The sequence below is a fragment of the Rhinatrema bivittatum genome, chromosome 8 (genome assembly GCF_901001135.1).
Source record: "Rhinatrema bivittatum chromosome 8, aRhiBiv1.1, whole genome shotgun sequence".
Lineage (NCBI taxonomy): Eukaryota > Metazoa > Chordata > Amphibia > Gymnophiona > Rhinatrematidae > Rhinatrema > Rhinatrema bivittatum.
Genome location: NC_042622.1, coordinates 3,277,896 through 3,293,509, shown reverse-complemented (window position 1 = coordinate 3,293,509; position 15,614 = coordinate 3,277,896). Strand labels below are relative to the sequence as shown.

The following is a 15,614-nucleotide window of genomic DNA, read 5'->3' as shown; positions in this document are numbered from 1 at the left end:
GGTGGGAGGCTCTTAGAGGAGTAATTACTATATATTGTCCATTAAAACTCAGAAGAATCAGAGAACTTTGAAGCTTCCAGAAATCACTCACGTTTTTGATGCTTATTTTAAACGATTCTACTCTGACCTACATTATTCTCAATCCTCTCTTCTCTCCTTTTTTCAGAAAATTAAACTTCTGCAGTTGACCTCTGACCAGATTGCCTATCTAAATAAGCCTGTTTCAGAAGTGGAGATACAAAGCAGAACAAAGCATTAAAGTTATCTAAAGCTTCAGGACCTGATGGTCTGGGAAATTAGTTTTATAAGATCTTGGATTACTTGGTGGGACAAGCATTGAAGGCAATGTTTGAAATAAAGGCTTTCTTTCACCTGTCATGAATAGGGCGTTGATTGCAATCCTGAACTGATTGAGTCTTTTCATCTTTTACCACTGCTCACTTAGCCACTTAACTCCCTTCTTGATCTCTTTTTGTATGAAATCCGTATTCTATCACTAATGTTGCTGAAGCTCTCTGGCCCTTGAAACTAAGCAATCGGAGGCTTTTCTTTTGAATTTGGATGCAGAGAGGGCATTGGATCAGGTAGCTAGGTTATATTCATTTAGGTTGCTTCCTGGGAATGGGTTTTGTGATTTCTTTTTGTATGGGGCTCCCATGATTTGTTTCCTCTCTGCAGGGGTCCTCTGTCACCACTGTTATTCTTATTATTTTGCTATTAGCTTGTGGGAGCTGACCTTGTTTCAAACCATTTTGGTCAAGCTTGGTCTATTTGCAGATGACGTGTTACTGTTTCTGGATAATCCAGGTCGGCTGTTGTGGCGGTGATGGATGTCATTTCACATTTTGGATTCTTTTCAGGATTATATCTGTCACTTTTCCTTTAGAGGAGCTGCTGGCCACTCGCTGGACTGACAATTTTCTTTTTTCATGGACTGAAGAGTACTTTGCTTATTTAGCTCCTTTTAGTCAATGGGCAGTCATTACTGGAGCGAAACCTTTGCTGATCACGTGGCAGGAGTTGCCTTTGCTTTGTTTGGAAGGTGTGTGCTAGTAAAAATGATAATTTTACTAAAACGTTTGAAGTCTATATTTAGCCACAGAGCGGCGCTGGATATAGCTATCTGGCTAACTTAATGGGGATATTCAGCAGCGCAGCCACGCCGCTGAATATCCTCAGCTATCTTTAAATTAGCCTGATCGGTATATCCAGCCCGTATGCAGAACTGATGGCCTGCCTGGAAATGTCTCTCGCCAGCTCTTATGCAACTTGAAATATAGCCGGCTAACCATCTAAATGGCTTTTGAATAGCAACCTCTTTGTATTGTTTACAAATGACTCCCTGTTAGCTTATGATGTTAGTGATGTTAATGGAGCACTTTCTCTGCAAAGGAAAGCCAGCAAGGATCAGCGATGCAAAATTCATTTTTGACAAAGCATTGGGAGTATTGACTTTACTGATTTAAGATGGTATAGTGTGGTTTGTCAGCTGCACCTCATTGCAGATTTACAGTTGAAGCTTAAATATATGGCATAATTTCACTTTTAGACATAACCTGTTACATTATAAAAATGTTCATAGGCCTTCTCATTGTCAATAAAGCCTGGCATTTGATGTGGGCTTTTGGTGCGGGCTTTCTTTGGGCTGTCTCCTTTTGTATAAATTATAAACAATATTCAATTTCCTCCAGCTTTAGAATATGCTCCCTCATATTTGGAGACGTAAGGGTTTGAATCCCCTTTGGAATTTTGTGAGCCAGCATCATCTCAAGTTATTTCTTTAAAGAGTTTTCAAGACAATTGGAATATTTGGCCCACTTTTCTGGCTCCTTGCAAGTGAGTCATTTTATAACGTCTATTCTGAACCAGGGAAGGTCATTTTAGGAGAGATTTAGATTTTTGTTAGACATTTAATAATATGGCCTGGTGTAATATGTTGCATGAGAATGTTAAAGCTTCTAATCTAAGCAGTCTAGCTCTTAAATGGTCTGAGGATTTAGGTGTGGCTTTTGATGTGAGCTGCACTAATTAACCTCTGATGTCTGCACTAAGGAAGCACAGTTTAAAATTGTGAATTGGGCATTTTTGGATAAAGTCAGAGGCTTAAAGTTTCTGGTTTTCTCCTAGGACAAGCAAAATGGTAGTCCTCACATGTGGGTAACATCATCAGACGGAGCCCAGCAGGGAAAACCTTTCTCAAAGTTTCTAGAAGCTTTGACCAGTACACTGAGCATGCCCAGCCTCGCGAGGTCCCCCTTCAGTCTCTTCTTTTCCGTAGTGCAGTTGCTTTGCAGTTCATGGAGCTCCTCTCTTTTATTTTCTCAAGAGTTTTGGGGGGGTTTTCCCTTCTTTGTCGGGTCTTCCTTCGCGGTTGGTGCCTCCTTGGTGCGGTAGGTTTTTGTTTACTACCTTTTGTATTTTTTGCAGTCAATTCCTGACTACCTTCCTCCCGGTGACCACCGGTCATCGATCGTATACCGGGTGTTTTTTCATGGCGTCCTCCGGTTTTCGTCGATGCCCCCAGTGCCAGTGGACCATGTCCATCATGGATCTGCATGAGATTTGCATCCTCTGCCTGGGGGCCTCTCATGACATCCGTGGGTGTCGTCTGTGTGAGCAGATGACCCCCAAAGGCCGTCGGACATGTCTCAATAAGATGGAGAAACTTTTCGGTTCTTCAAAATCTGCTCCTTCCACTCCTGCATCGGAGCCTTCGACACTGAGTGGTAGAGGGGATCCCCTTGATACGCTCCCTCTTGCTGTTCCTCTCAGGATCATGGGGACGGCAACAGATCCTCGGTGATTTCACCGCTATCCTGGACATCGGGATCCACTGCCTCCTCGGCACAGGTGAAAGACCGGGCTGAGCATCGTGGGAGATCCCGCAAGCATCGCCACCAGTCACTGTCGGTGCATGGTTCCCGTTCCAGTGCAGCACTGTTGGCGGCCATACCACCACAGAAGTGACACCGGCCATCAGAGGCCCCATCCTCCAATGTTCCCGGGAGTCCCAGGCATTCCCCACCAATATCGGTGCTGGGCATCGTGCCACCTCGGAGACCTGAGGAAGGGTTGGTGATGCCTCGTCCCCCTCCCTCAGTCCTGGCTTTCAGGACTTTCAGGAGAAGCTGGACCGCAGGGTGCAGTCTGCGGTGTTCTCCGAGCCCTTACTGGGTCCTTCCAGCCTCCCGCAGCCTCCGGTCTCCTCGATGCCAGGGGAACCTTCGATTCCCACGGTGCCCTTGAGGCCTCTGAAGCCATTGGAGCCCAGGGCTAATGTCCCTCACGGGCCTCGCCCACGTCACACTGGCCCCAGTGAGGAGGAATGGCCTTATGACCCCTGGGGAGATGATTCCACGGAGTCGTCATCCAAATACTTGGACGATCCCCTCTCTGAATCCTCCCCGCCTGAGGAATGGCGTTAGTTGCCCCCTGAGGACTTGTTCTTCGTGGCGTTTGTTAGAGCCATGGCCAAGGCCATCCCCTTCCAGTTGCTCACAGAGGAGGATGCACAAACAAGATGCTGGAAGTACTCCAGTTCATCAACACTCCCAGGGAGATCGTGGAGGTTCCCATCCACGACATCTTCAAGGATGTCTTCCTCCGAATATGGGAGCACCTGATCTCTATTTCTCCTCTCATTAGAAAGGCTGATGCCACCTATTTGGTGCAACAAGCCAAGGGGTTTGAGAAGCTGCACCTCCCCCACCAGTTGGTGGTCATGGAGTCTGCCTTGAAAAATGCCAGGCATTCCCTGGCATTTTTCAAGGCGCCTCTGCCCCCTCCCCCCACCCCCCAGGGAGAGAGCATAGGGAGCTTGATGCCTTGGGCAGGAAGGTCTTTCAGGGCACTATGCTAGCCGCCTGTATTGTCACCTACCAGCTTTATATGACTCAGTACAACCAGAACCTCTGGAAATGGGTTCAGGACCTCGTGGAGGGTTTGCTTCAACAACAACAGGAGGCGAGCTCGGCCATTGTCTTGCTGGGTTTAGAAGCTGGCAAGCATGAGGTGTGTTTCACCTATGATGTCTTTGAGACAACTACCCAATTAGCTGCGGTTGGCATCGGCACCCGGAGAATAGCCTGGCTCAGAGCTTCCAACCTCCGTCCAGAGGTACAGGAGAAACTTAGCTGACCGCCCCTGCATAGGTGATGACCTCTTTGGAGATAAGGTCCAGAATGCGCTAGCACAATTGAAGGACTACCAGGATACCCTTCAACAGCTCTCCACTAGTGCTTCTGATGCCCTGTCCCCGGCCAGGAAATCCTGCAGGCCAGGATCCCGGAAGCCCTTTTATGGGCAGAGGAAGTATTGTCCTCCAGCCTCCCAAGCTCAGGTGCCATGCACTAGCTCCAGGGGTTGCCCCCACCAGCACTGAGTGCCTAGGCCCCAGCCAGCGCCCCAGCAAGCTCCGACTACAGGCTTTTGCCTGGCGGCAAGGGAGCATGAGTCAGTTGAGCGCACCCCTGATGCCAGATCCCCCAGTGAGAGGCAGGCTTCTCGGCTTTGCCCATCGCTGGGAGGAGATCAGTTCAGGCTGCTGGGTCCTTACCATCATCTATCAAGCGTATCGTCTCAACTTCAGCCAGCTACCAGAGACCTCTCCCCCATGTCCATCATGGGGTTCGTCCACCCAGCAGGTCTTACTTCAAATGGAACTCTCCTCGCTTCTGTCAGCAGTCGTGATAGAGCCAGTCCCTCGCCCCCAGCAGGGCCAAGGATTCTATTTGAGGTACTTCCTCAATCCAAAAAGGAATGGTGGCTTGCACCCCATCCTCAACCTCAGGGTGTTGAACAAGTTTCTCACAAGAGAAAAGTTTGAGTTGGTCTCTCTGGGTACGCTGATTCCCCTCCTCAAAAGAGGTTACTGACTCTGCTCCCTCGATCTCAAGGAGGCTTACGCTCACATAGCTATTTTCCTTGGCCACAGAAAATACCTCCTCTTTGTGGTGGGGAACATTAGAACATGCCATACTGGGTCAGCCCAAGGGTCCATCAAACCCAGCATCCTGTTTCCAACAGGGGCCAATCCAGGCCATAAGAACCTGGCAAGCACCCAAAAACTAAGTCTAGTCCATGTTACTGTTGCTAGTAATAGCAGTGGCTATTTTCTAAGTCAACTTAATTAATAGCAGGTAATGGACTTCTCCTCCAAGAACTTATCCAATCCTTTTTTAAACACATCTACACTAACTGTATTAATCACATCCTCTGGCAACAAATTCCAGAGTTTAATTGTGCGTTGCGTGAAAAAGAACTTTCTCTGATTAGTTTTAAATGTGCCACATGTTAACTTCATGGAGTGCCCCCTAGTCTTTCTATTATCTGAAAGAGTAAATAACTGATTCACATCTACCTGTTCTAGACCTCTCATGATTTTAGAAATATCCCCCCTCAGCCATCTCTTTTCCAAGCTGAAAAGTCCTAACCTCTTTAGTCTTTCCTCATAGGGGAGCTTTTCCATTCCCCTTCTCGTTTTGGTTGCCCTTCTCTGTACCTTCTCCATCGCAATTATATCTTTTTTGAGATGCGGCGACCAGAATTGTACACAGTATTCAAGGTGCGGTCTCACCATGGAGCGATACAGAGGCATTATTACATTTTCCGTTTAATTCACCATTCCCTTTCTAATAATTCCCAACATTCTGTTTGCTTTTTTGACTGCCGCAGCACACTGAGCCAACGATTTCAATGTGTTATCCACTATGACGCCTAGATCTCTTTCTTGGGTGGTACCTCCTAATATGGAACCTAACATTGTGTAACTTTAGCATGGGTTATTTTTCTCTATATGCATCACCTTGCACTTATCCACATTACATTTCATCTGCCATTTCGATGCCCAATTTTCCAGTCTCACAAGGTCTTCCTGCAATTTATCACAATCTGCTTGTGATTTAACTACTCTGAACAATTTTGTATCATCTGCAAATTTGATTACCTCACTCGTCATATTTCTTTCCAGATCATTTATAAATATATTGAAAAGCCAGTTTGTAATCCACGAAAGGACATCGCCACCTATCCCATGACTTTTTACTTTTTCTAGAAGCCTCTCATGGTGAACTTTATCAAACTCCTTCTGAAATCCAAGTACACTACATTAACCGGTTCAACTTTATCCACATGTTTATTAACTCCTTCAAAAAAGTGAAGCAGATTTGTGAGGCAAGACTTGCCTTGGGTAAATCCATGCTGACCTTGTTCCATTAAACCATGTCTTTCTATATTTTCTGTGATTTTGATATTTAGAACACTTTCCACTATTTTTCCTGGCACTGAAGTCAGGCTAACCAGTCTGTAGTTTCCCGGATCGCCCCTGGAGTCCTTTTTAAATATTGGGGTTACATTTGCTATCCGCCAGTCTTCAGGTACAATGGATGATTTTAATGTTAGGTTACAAATTTTTCTAATAGGTCTGAAATTCCATTTTTTTAGTTCCTTCAGAACTCTGGGGTGTATACCATCCGGTCCAGGTGATTTACTACTCTTCAGTTTGTCAATCAGGTCTACCACATCTTCTAGGTTCACTGTGATTTGGTTCAGTCCAACTGAATCATTACCCATGAAAACCTTCTCTGCTATGGGATCGCCAACATCCTCTTCAATAAACACTGAAGCAAAAAAATCATTTAATCTTTCCGCGATGGCCTTATCTTCTCTAGGTGCCCCTTTAACCCCTCGATCATCTAACGGTCCAACTGTCTCCCTCACAGGCTTTCTGCTTCGGATATATTTTAAAAAGTTTTTACTGTGAGTTTTTGCCTCTACAGCCAACTTCTTTTCAAATTCTCTCTTAGCCTGTCTTATCAATGTCTTACATTTAACTTGCCAACACTTATGCATTTTCCTATTTTCTTCTGTTGGATCCTTCTTCCAATTTTTGAATGAAGATCTTTTGGCTAAAATAGCCTCTTTCACCTCCCCTTTTAACCATGCCGGTAATCGTTTTGCCTTCTTTCCACCTTTCCTAATGTGTGGAATACATCTGGACTGTGCTTCTAGAATGGTATTTTTTAACAATGACCACGCCTCTTGCACACTTTTTACTTTTGTAGCTGCTCCTTTCAGTTTTTTTCTAACAATGTTTCTCATTTTATCAAAGTTTCCCTTTTGAAAGTTTAGCACGAGAGCCATGGATTTGCTTACTGCCCCCCTTACAGTCATTAATTCAAATTTGATCATATTATGATCACTATTGCCAAGCGGCCCCACCACTGTTACCTCTCTCACCAAATCCTGTGCTCCACTGAGGATTAGATCTAAAACTGCTCCCTCTCTCGTCGGTTCCTGAACCAATTGCTCCATAAAGCTATCATTTATTCCATCCAGGAATGTTATCTCTCTAGCATGTCCCGATGATACATTTACCCAGTCAATATTGGGGTAATTTAAATCTCCCATTATTACTGCACTACCAATTTGGTTAGCTTCCCTAATTTCTCTTAGCATTTCACTGTCCGTCTCACCATCTTGACCAGGTGGACGGTAGTATACCCCTATCACTATAGTCTTCCCCGACACACAAGGGATTTCTACCCATAAAGATTCAATTGTGCATTTAGTCTCATGCAGGATGTTTATCCTGTTGGACTCTATGCCATCCCGGACATAAAGTGCTACATCGCCTCCCTGGTGCTCCTCTCTGTCATTGAGATATAATTTGTACCCCGGTATAGCACTGTCCCATTGGTTATCCTCTTTCCACCATGTCTCTGAGATGCCAATTAAGTCTATGTCATCATTCACTGCTATACATTCTAATTCTCCCATCTTATGTCTTAGACTCCTGGCATTAGCATACAAACATTTCAAAGTTTGTTTTTTGTTTGTATTTTCATTCTGCTTTTTAATTGAAGGGAAGGCTCATTACCAGTACAAGGTGCTGCCTTTCAGGTTGGCCTCAGCCCCCACGTTTTCACCAAGTGTCTGGCGGTGGTGGCGGCCTATCTAAGGTGTCGGGCGGTGCATGTTTTCCTGTATCTAGATGACTGGTTGGTCAAGAGCGATTCCCATGCAGGGGCCTTGAGTGCTTTAGCCCTGACGGTACAGACACTACAAGCCTTGGGGGTTTATCATCAACTACCCAAAGTCTCATCTCTGCCCGTCTCCTCAGCTGACTTCATAGAAGCCAGACTAGATATAGCACAGGCAAAAGCATTTCTGCCCCAGGATCGAGTTCTTGCCCTCACCTCGCTGGCAGCCTTTATCCGCAGCAGCCGGCAAGGGGCCGCCCGCCTTCTGCTCCGTCTGCTGGGCCACAAGGCAGCTTTGGTCCACATCACCCCTCTTGGCCACCTATACATGCTGAGGACTCAATGGACCTTGCAATCGCAGTGGTGAAAGGCCTCCCAGGATCTCGAGATTCGCGTTGTAGTCACGGTACCTCTGCGTACGTCTCTGTCCTGGTGGGTAAACCTCTCCAATCTGGAGCAGGGAAATTCCCTTCCAAACTGCCCCGCCTCAAGTGATCCTCACCACCAACGCCTCTCCCCTGGGCTGGGGAGCCCATGTGGACAGTATCCACATGCATGGTCTCTGGACCACTCACGCAGCCCGCTGTCAAATAAACTTTCTGGAGCTTTGGGCAATCTGGTATGCCTTATGGGCATTCAGAGACCAGTTGTCGCACAGGGAAGACCTGATCCGGACAGACAACCAGGTGGTTATGTGGTATATCAACAAATAGGGAGGCACGGGTTCGATCCTCCTCTGTCACGAGGTGGTGCAGGTGTGGGCCTGGGCTCTGTCGCAGGGGATGTTACTATGAGCGACATACCTGCCCGGAAATCTGAACGTGCTGGCGGACCAGCTGAGTCGTTCCTTCCAGCCGAACGAGTGATCCCTCAACCCAAAGATAGCGACCAAGCTCTTCCATCAGTGGGGTACACCAGATGTGGACCTCTTCACCTCCCCGCGCAATCACAAAAGTGAGCAAGTTTTGCTCCCTTTTGCCAGAGGCCAGACACCTGGTCTTCGATGCCTTCTCTTTCCACTTGGAGAGAGGCCTGCTGTAATCATACCCTCCTCTGCCGCTCCTCTTGAAGACATTGCTGAAGCTTCAGCAGGATAGAAGGACCATGATCCTACTGGCGCCCTTTTGGCCCAGACAGATCTGGTTCCTGCTCCTGCAGGACCTGTCGATCAGGGCCCCCATCCAGCTGGGGACTGCACCCGATCTGATCACGCAGAATCAGGGTGCCCTGCACCATCCAAACCTCCAGGCATTGGCCCTGACGGCTTGGATGTTGAGCGCATAGACCTTCAGCCCCTGTCTCTCTCGAATAGTGTTTCCCAGGTGCTGGAGGCTTCTAGAAAGCCCTCCACCAGGAAGTCCTACAGCTTGAAATGGAGAAGATTCTCTGGTGTGCGGGCATGGTTTGGATCCATTCACATGCCCCCTCCCCCAGCTGATGGACTACTTATGGCACCTTTCCGAGTCTGGCCTTCAAACCAGCTCATTTAGTGCTGTCAGTGCATACTATCGAGGTGTCTCTGGCACGTCCGTGTCGGTGCAGCCTTTGGTAAGTTGCTTTATGATGGGCTTGCTCCAGCTGAAGCCTCCTCTTCAGCCTCCTGTTGTGTCCTGGGGCCTTAACATTGTCCTAGCGTGGCTCATGTGTCCTTTTGAGCTGCTGCATTCCTGCGACCCAAAGTTCCTCACTTGGAAAGTTATTTTCCTGGTGGCTATTACTTCGGCTCCTAGAGTCAGTGATCTTCAGGCCCTGGTTATGTACCCGCTATACCCGAGGTTCTTTCATGAGTGTGTGGTCTTGCATACGCACCCTAAATTGCTGCCTAAGGTTGTGACTGATTCCCACCTTAATCGGTCCTTCGTTTTACCCACCTTCTTTCCTAGACCCTGGGGAATGGGCTCTTCATACCTTGGACTGAAAGATGTCCTTGGCTTTCTATTTACATTGCATAGCCGGCTATAGGCAGTCCACTCCTTCAATACCAATAGGCTGGGCATGGCGATGGGTAAACAAACCTTATCCAACTGGCTGGCGGATTGCATCGCCTTCTGCTGTCTGCTATGTGCAAGCAGGCCTTCTGCTAGCCGGCAGAGTAAAGGCTCACTCTTTGCGGCCTATGGCGATGTCGGTGGCTCATTTGCGAGCTGTCCCCATCATCGAAATTTGCTGGGCTGCAACCTGGAGTTCTCTTTACACGTTTGCGGCTCATTACTGCCTGGACAAGGATGGGTGTCAGGACAGTGCCTTTGATCAAACTGTCCTGTGCAATCTGTTCCAGACCTGACCCCAACTCTTCCTGTTTGTGCTTCTAGTGGTACCAGACAGTCCCTTGTCGACCTACAGTGCCGCAGTTGTTGTTGTGCCTGTTGGCATTAAGTTCGGTCGCTGTTGGTCTCTCCTGCTACGGGAACAGTCTGGAGCTTGGTATTCACTCACATGTGAGGACTACCTTCCTGCTTGTCCTAGGAGAAAGCGCAGTTGCTTACCTGTAACAGGTGTTCTCCCAGGACAGAAGGATGTTAGTCCTCGGGAATCTTGCCTGCCTCTCCACAGAGTTGGGTTCTCCTTACTGTTTGTTATTTTATTTTTTTCGCTTGTATTTTTCTATGTTACAAGACTGAAGGGGGACCTCGCATGGACGTGCGGATAGGCATGCTCTGAGCATGCTCTGAGCATGCTAGGCATGCTCAGTGTGCTTTTCAAAGCTTCTAGAAACTTTGACAAAAGTTTTCCGTGCCGGGCTCCATCTGATGATGTCACCCACATGTGAGGACTAACATCCTGCTTCCTAGGAGAATACCTGTTACAGGTAAGCAACTGCGCTTTCTAATCAGACATATGTTCTAAGTGTCAAATGGAAGCTGGTACCTATATGCATCTCTTTTTAGGGGGTAATAAGCTGAAGCCATTCTGGTCTGGGGTACAGTCTAGAATTGAGAAAGTTTTGGGAAAACAAAGTAGATTTTAAAGCCTGATTTTTCATGTTAGGATTGCTGTTGAAGCTGATAATCTTAATGCTATGGAAAAGCATTTCTTTATTTGGCGGTGTTGCTAGCTAAAAAAGCCATCTTGATAGTCCAAGTTGACGCTTTCCCACCTGTTTCTCTGTGAGAACAACTTATGGTGAATGATTTTTAGAATAACATTTTACATCTTAGAACAGGGAACTCCTTTGTGAAATGGGGCAGGATTGAACTCTGGGATCTTTGCTGCTGCACTTTGCCTGGAGATCTTCAGTCTTTTGTTGCATCTTTTGTGGAATTGCACAGCTGATTTTTCTAGAATGGTTGGGAGTGTGTGTGTGTGTGTGTGTGTGTGTGTGTGTGTGGAGCGCTGGCCAAAATTGGTGAATTTGAGTGGATTGTAGCTTTGGTAGTAATATTTATTTTTATTTTTTTCATTTTTATATACCAAAGTTCCTGTAAGAAATACAAATCACTCCGGTTTACAAGGAACAAAAAAAGCCAAAGGCCTTAAATAAACGCCCAAGGCTTTACATAAAACAGTTAAACAGAACATCTCTAAAAAGCAATTAAACAGTAAATCTCTCCGGGTTTTTCATACATGCCCAAAGGCTTTAAAAGGAACAATTAAAACAATTATACAGAAAAACACAACAGTTTTATGTAAACAATTGAACGATGTAGTAGGGAGGGAAGCATATGACAGAGGAGGGTAATTATGAAATAAAATAATGGGTGGCATTAGAGAGAATAACTGGATTGAGTGAGTTCCGAACTGAGGACTACTGATGGAAAGTTCTAGCTGCTGCTTGACTAGAAATTCAAATTTAATAGTGAGGGATACTAAAAAGTGGAGCACAAAAATAGGGGAGAGATCTGATTGGTCTTTGCTTATGTGTCTGGGAAAGCTTGGCTGAAGAGCCAGGTTTTTAGCTTTTTTTTAAACACCGGATGGCTAGGTTCAAGTCGTAGGTCTGGGTGGAGCGCATTCCTTTGGTGGGGTCCTGCAGCAGATAGAGCTCGCTTCCTTAGTGAAGGTTTTGCAGATGGGGCATACAGTGTGCCTTTGTATGCGCTTCTGATGGGTCTGGAAGAGGTGTGCGGTCGAAGAATGGGGGTGATATGTTCACTTTTGTTGGAGTTTGTAAGGATTCTGGCGGCGGCGTTCTGGTCCATCTGTAAGGGTTTGATTGTATTGGTGGGGAGACCGAGTAAGAGAGAGTTGCAATAGTCGATCTTTGTTAGGACAATGGATTGTAATACTAGACGGAAGTCGTTGAAGTGAAGGAGAGGTTTTAGCTTTTTGAGGACTTGCAGTTTGTAAAAGCAGTCCTTTGTGATGGTGTTTATAAATTTTTTTAGGTTTAGTTGGTTGTCCAGCCATGCTCCTAGATTCCTGACGTCTGGTGAGAAATTAATGTTTAAGCTTGTGGTTTGAGCTATGCTTGCTGGGTTGGTAAGGGAGTTGTGGGAGATAATGAGCATCTCCGTTTTGTTGGCATTCAGCACTAAGTTGAGGCTGGAGAGTAGGTGTTTAATTGGTTGAAGGCAGTCATTCCAGTGGGTAATAGTTTTTGCAGGGACTCTGTGATCGGGATGAGAATCTGTATGTCATCCGCATAGAGATAATGAGTAAGCTTGAGGTTTGAGAGACGTTGACAGAGTGGGAGGAGGTAGATGTTGAAGAGAGTGGGTGAGAGAGAGGAGCCTTGAGGGACTCCCTGGTCTGACAGGACAGGGTGAGATTCTTTATTATTTATACTAACTTTATAGAACCTGTTGCACAGGAAGGACTTAAACTAGCTGAGTGCAGAACCTTTGATGCCTATGTTTGCTAGTTGGTCTATGAGTATTGTGTGATTTACCGTGTCGAAAGCTGCAGATAAATCTAAAAGCACCAGCAGGTAGGATTGTTTTTTCTCCAGGTTTAAGAGGATGGTGTCTGTGAGAGAAAGAAGAAGGGATTCGGTGTTTAAAAATTTGTGAAAGCCGTACTGAGCTGGGGGAGAGTATGTTGTGATCTTCAAGGTTCTGAAAGTTGCTTGTTGATCGTTTTTTCCATCAGTTTGGCAATCATAGGTAAGTTTGCAATGGGCCGGAAGTTAGCTGGGTCCTTTGGAGAGGCATTTGGTTTTTTTAGAAGAGGTTTGAGAATAGCTAACTTTAACTGGCTGGGTACTAAGCTTTGAGATAAAGAGGTATTAATGATTTCCGCTAAAGGTTTTGCGATGGTATTCGGGATGGCGATGAGCAGGTTTTTTGGTAATGGATCTGAAGGGTGGGAGGATGGTTTGAGTTTCTTGAGGGTATTTTCTATCTCGAGAGCGGAGGTGGGTTCAAAGGACTCTAGACTGAAATTTTGAGGCTGGGTTGTGAGGTGGGGTGATGGTGTGAGGCTGTGGGTTGTGAGAGAACAGGTTAGGTTGGAGATTTTTGACTTGAAGTATTTGGCAAGTTCATTGGCTTTGTTGAGTGCTTGGTGGTCTGGAATGAAAGGAGGTGATGGTTTGGTAAGTGATGAGACGTATGAGAAAAGTGCCTTTGAGTCAAAGACGAAATTGTGGATTTTTTTTGCATAAAAATCTTTCTTGGTTTTGTGGATGGCGTTCCTGTAGGTGTTGAGGAGGGATTTATAGGTAGCATGTGACGAAGTGGATGGGTTTTTCCTCCACTTTGTTCTTTATTTCTTAGTTTTTGTTTTAGGGATTTAAGTTCAGGGGTAAACCAAGGTTTTCTGTTGTTAAGTGCGGGTTGTATTACTTTGGTGGTCGTTGGGCAGATTTGATCCGCAATTTTATTGGTGAGATTGATCCATGAGGTAGTGGCTGTGGTTGCGTCTGTGAGGTCTAGCAGGTTTAGTTCTTTGGAGATCTGTTCGCTGAGTAAGTCCAGTGGACAAGGTTTCCTGAAATGTATGGTGGTTTTGGTGGAGGCTTTGGGTGGGAGGTTTTTTTATCTTGAGGGTCGTGTGAATGACTCGGTGGTCTGACCAAGGGACTAGTGAGCAGGTGGGATTGGAGAAGATGGAAAAGCTGTCATTGATGAAGATGAGGTCCAATGTGTGTCCTGCCTTGTGAGTGGGGCTGTTGACAATTTGAGTGAAACCCAAATGGCTGAGTGATGAAAGAACTGTTTCACAGTTGGTAGATTGTGGATAAGTGTCAACATGCAAGTTAAAGTCACCCAGGATTATTGCTGGTTTGTCTACGTTAATGTGTTTGGCTATAAGCTCGATCAGAGGAAAATCCACCAAGAGACTTCCGTTTTTGTTTCTCGATATGTTTGATGTGTCTATCTGAATTACCTTTGTTCATTAGGAGATCTATACTCAAATGTTATTTAAACAGAAAGCTCAAAAGTTATCCGTCTAAATAGTAAAAAAAGGCATATTCAGCCACTTATCTAAGTAGTTATCAGACTGTAATTTAGCCAGATAAAAAAGAGGCTTTCCAGGGGCATTTCGGGGAGGACTTGACTTATCTGGTTAATTTAGCCGAATATCACATATATCTAGCTAGATAACTTTAAGCCTGCTTCAGAGTAGGTCTTAAGTTATCCGTCCTTGTGTGTCCAGATAACTTTTTACTTACCTCGATATTTTTAAAACAAAGTAATGCTGTTAAAGAGAAAATCAAAATAAAACTCTGTGGGCCAGTAGCTCAATTTCAATCTTCCTCCCCAATAAATTTGCATTGGACCCACTGTAAATCCTCCCCCCCCCCCACCCCCCACCCCCCAAAACCTCTCTGAACCAAGCTACTGTTCTTTTTCTTGGGGATGGGGAGGGCACTGAGTACTCTCTCTTCTCCTTACTCATTTTGATATGATTAAAAATAAGCTTTCTTGATACCATCTTCCCACCCTCTCCCCACCGACAATCAAATGTTATCCGCCCCCTCCCACCCCCCAGACCCTTAGAAACCCAACTGGGAATGAGGTAGCATCTTACCTGTTCCCGGCACTTCCAGTGTTGATATGATAAGACAAGTGCTGGAAGCATAAGCTACTTGCAACTTACGCTTCCATCACTTGTCTTATCAGATCAGTGCCATGAGCAAGTAGAATGTTACCTCCTGGAAGTCCACAAGGGAGGAAATAGGAGAGGGTGGGAAGGGGAAAGTAGGAAAGCTTTTTTTTAAGCATGCCTAAATGGAAACGCATGGGGAGGGAGCGCTCAGTGTCTTCTTCCCCAAAAGGTGCACAGGGCCATGGTTGGGTTTGGATGGGCAACAGTCTGGAGGGGTAGCTGTAACTCAACTTGGCGAAGCCAATGTGAATTTATTGGGAGAGGGGTTGGAATTTGACTGCTGGCCCACAGAGTTCTATTTTGCTTTTCTCTTTAACAGCACTACTTTATTTTAAAGGTATCTGAGTAAGTAGAAAGTTATTTATTTATTTCGATAAACGTGATTGATTGCGTGTCTTACCATTGTAATCTAAGCAATGTACAATAAAACTAAATGTAGTAAAACAGAATCCAAATGAAATTTCAAACACATTGTTGCGGGTGTGGACCCTTGGACCGAGTTGAAGCTGGCAAAACCTGCAGAGAGGAGCCCTGCAGGTCTCCACCATCAGCTGGCGGCACTAGCTGTGGCAGAGGCCCAACTGGAGCTTCACCTATACCAACCCTCATTCCACTTAGGTTGAGCTCTCGAGTGCCAGGGATGGC

At 45.8% G+C, this 15,614-nt stretch overlaps 1 protein-coding gene across 3 annotated transcripts in view; it reads left to right on the top strand.

Annotated features, from left to right (window-relative positions):
• C8H20orf96 (chromosome 8 C20orf96 homolog) overlaps positions 1–15,614 on the top strand; it is a 204,119-nt gene that overhangs the window by 144,178 nt on the left and 44,327 nt on the right. The window contains exon 9 of one of the 3 annotated variants that reach the window (XM_029613268.1): positions 167–376. The exons of the other annotated variants lie outside the window; for them this stretch is intronic. Within the exon in view, the coding sequence (XP_029469128.1) occupies positions 167–259 (93 nt within the window). The 3' untranslated portion in view covers positions 260–376. Of the gene's footprint in view, positions 1–166; positions 377–15,614 lie in introns of those variants that run through there. 3 annotated transcript variants of the gene reach the window in all.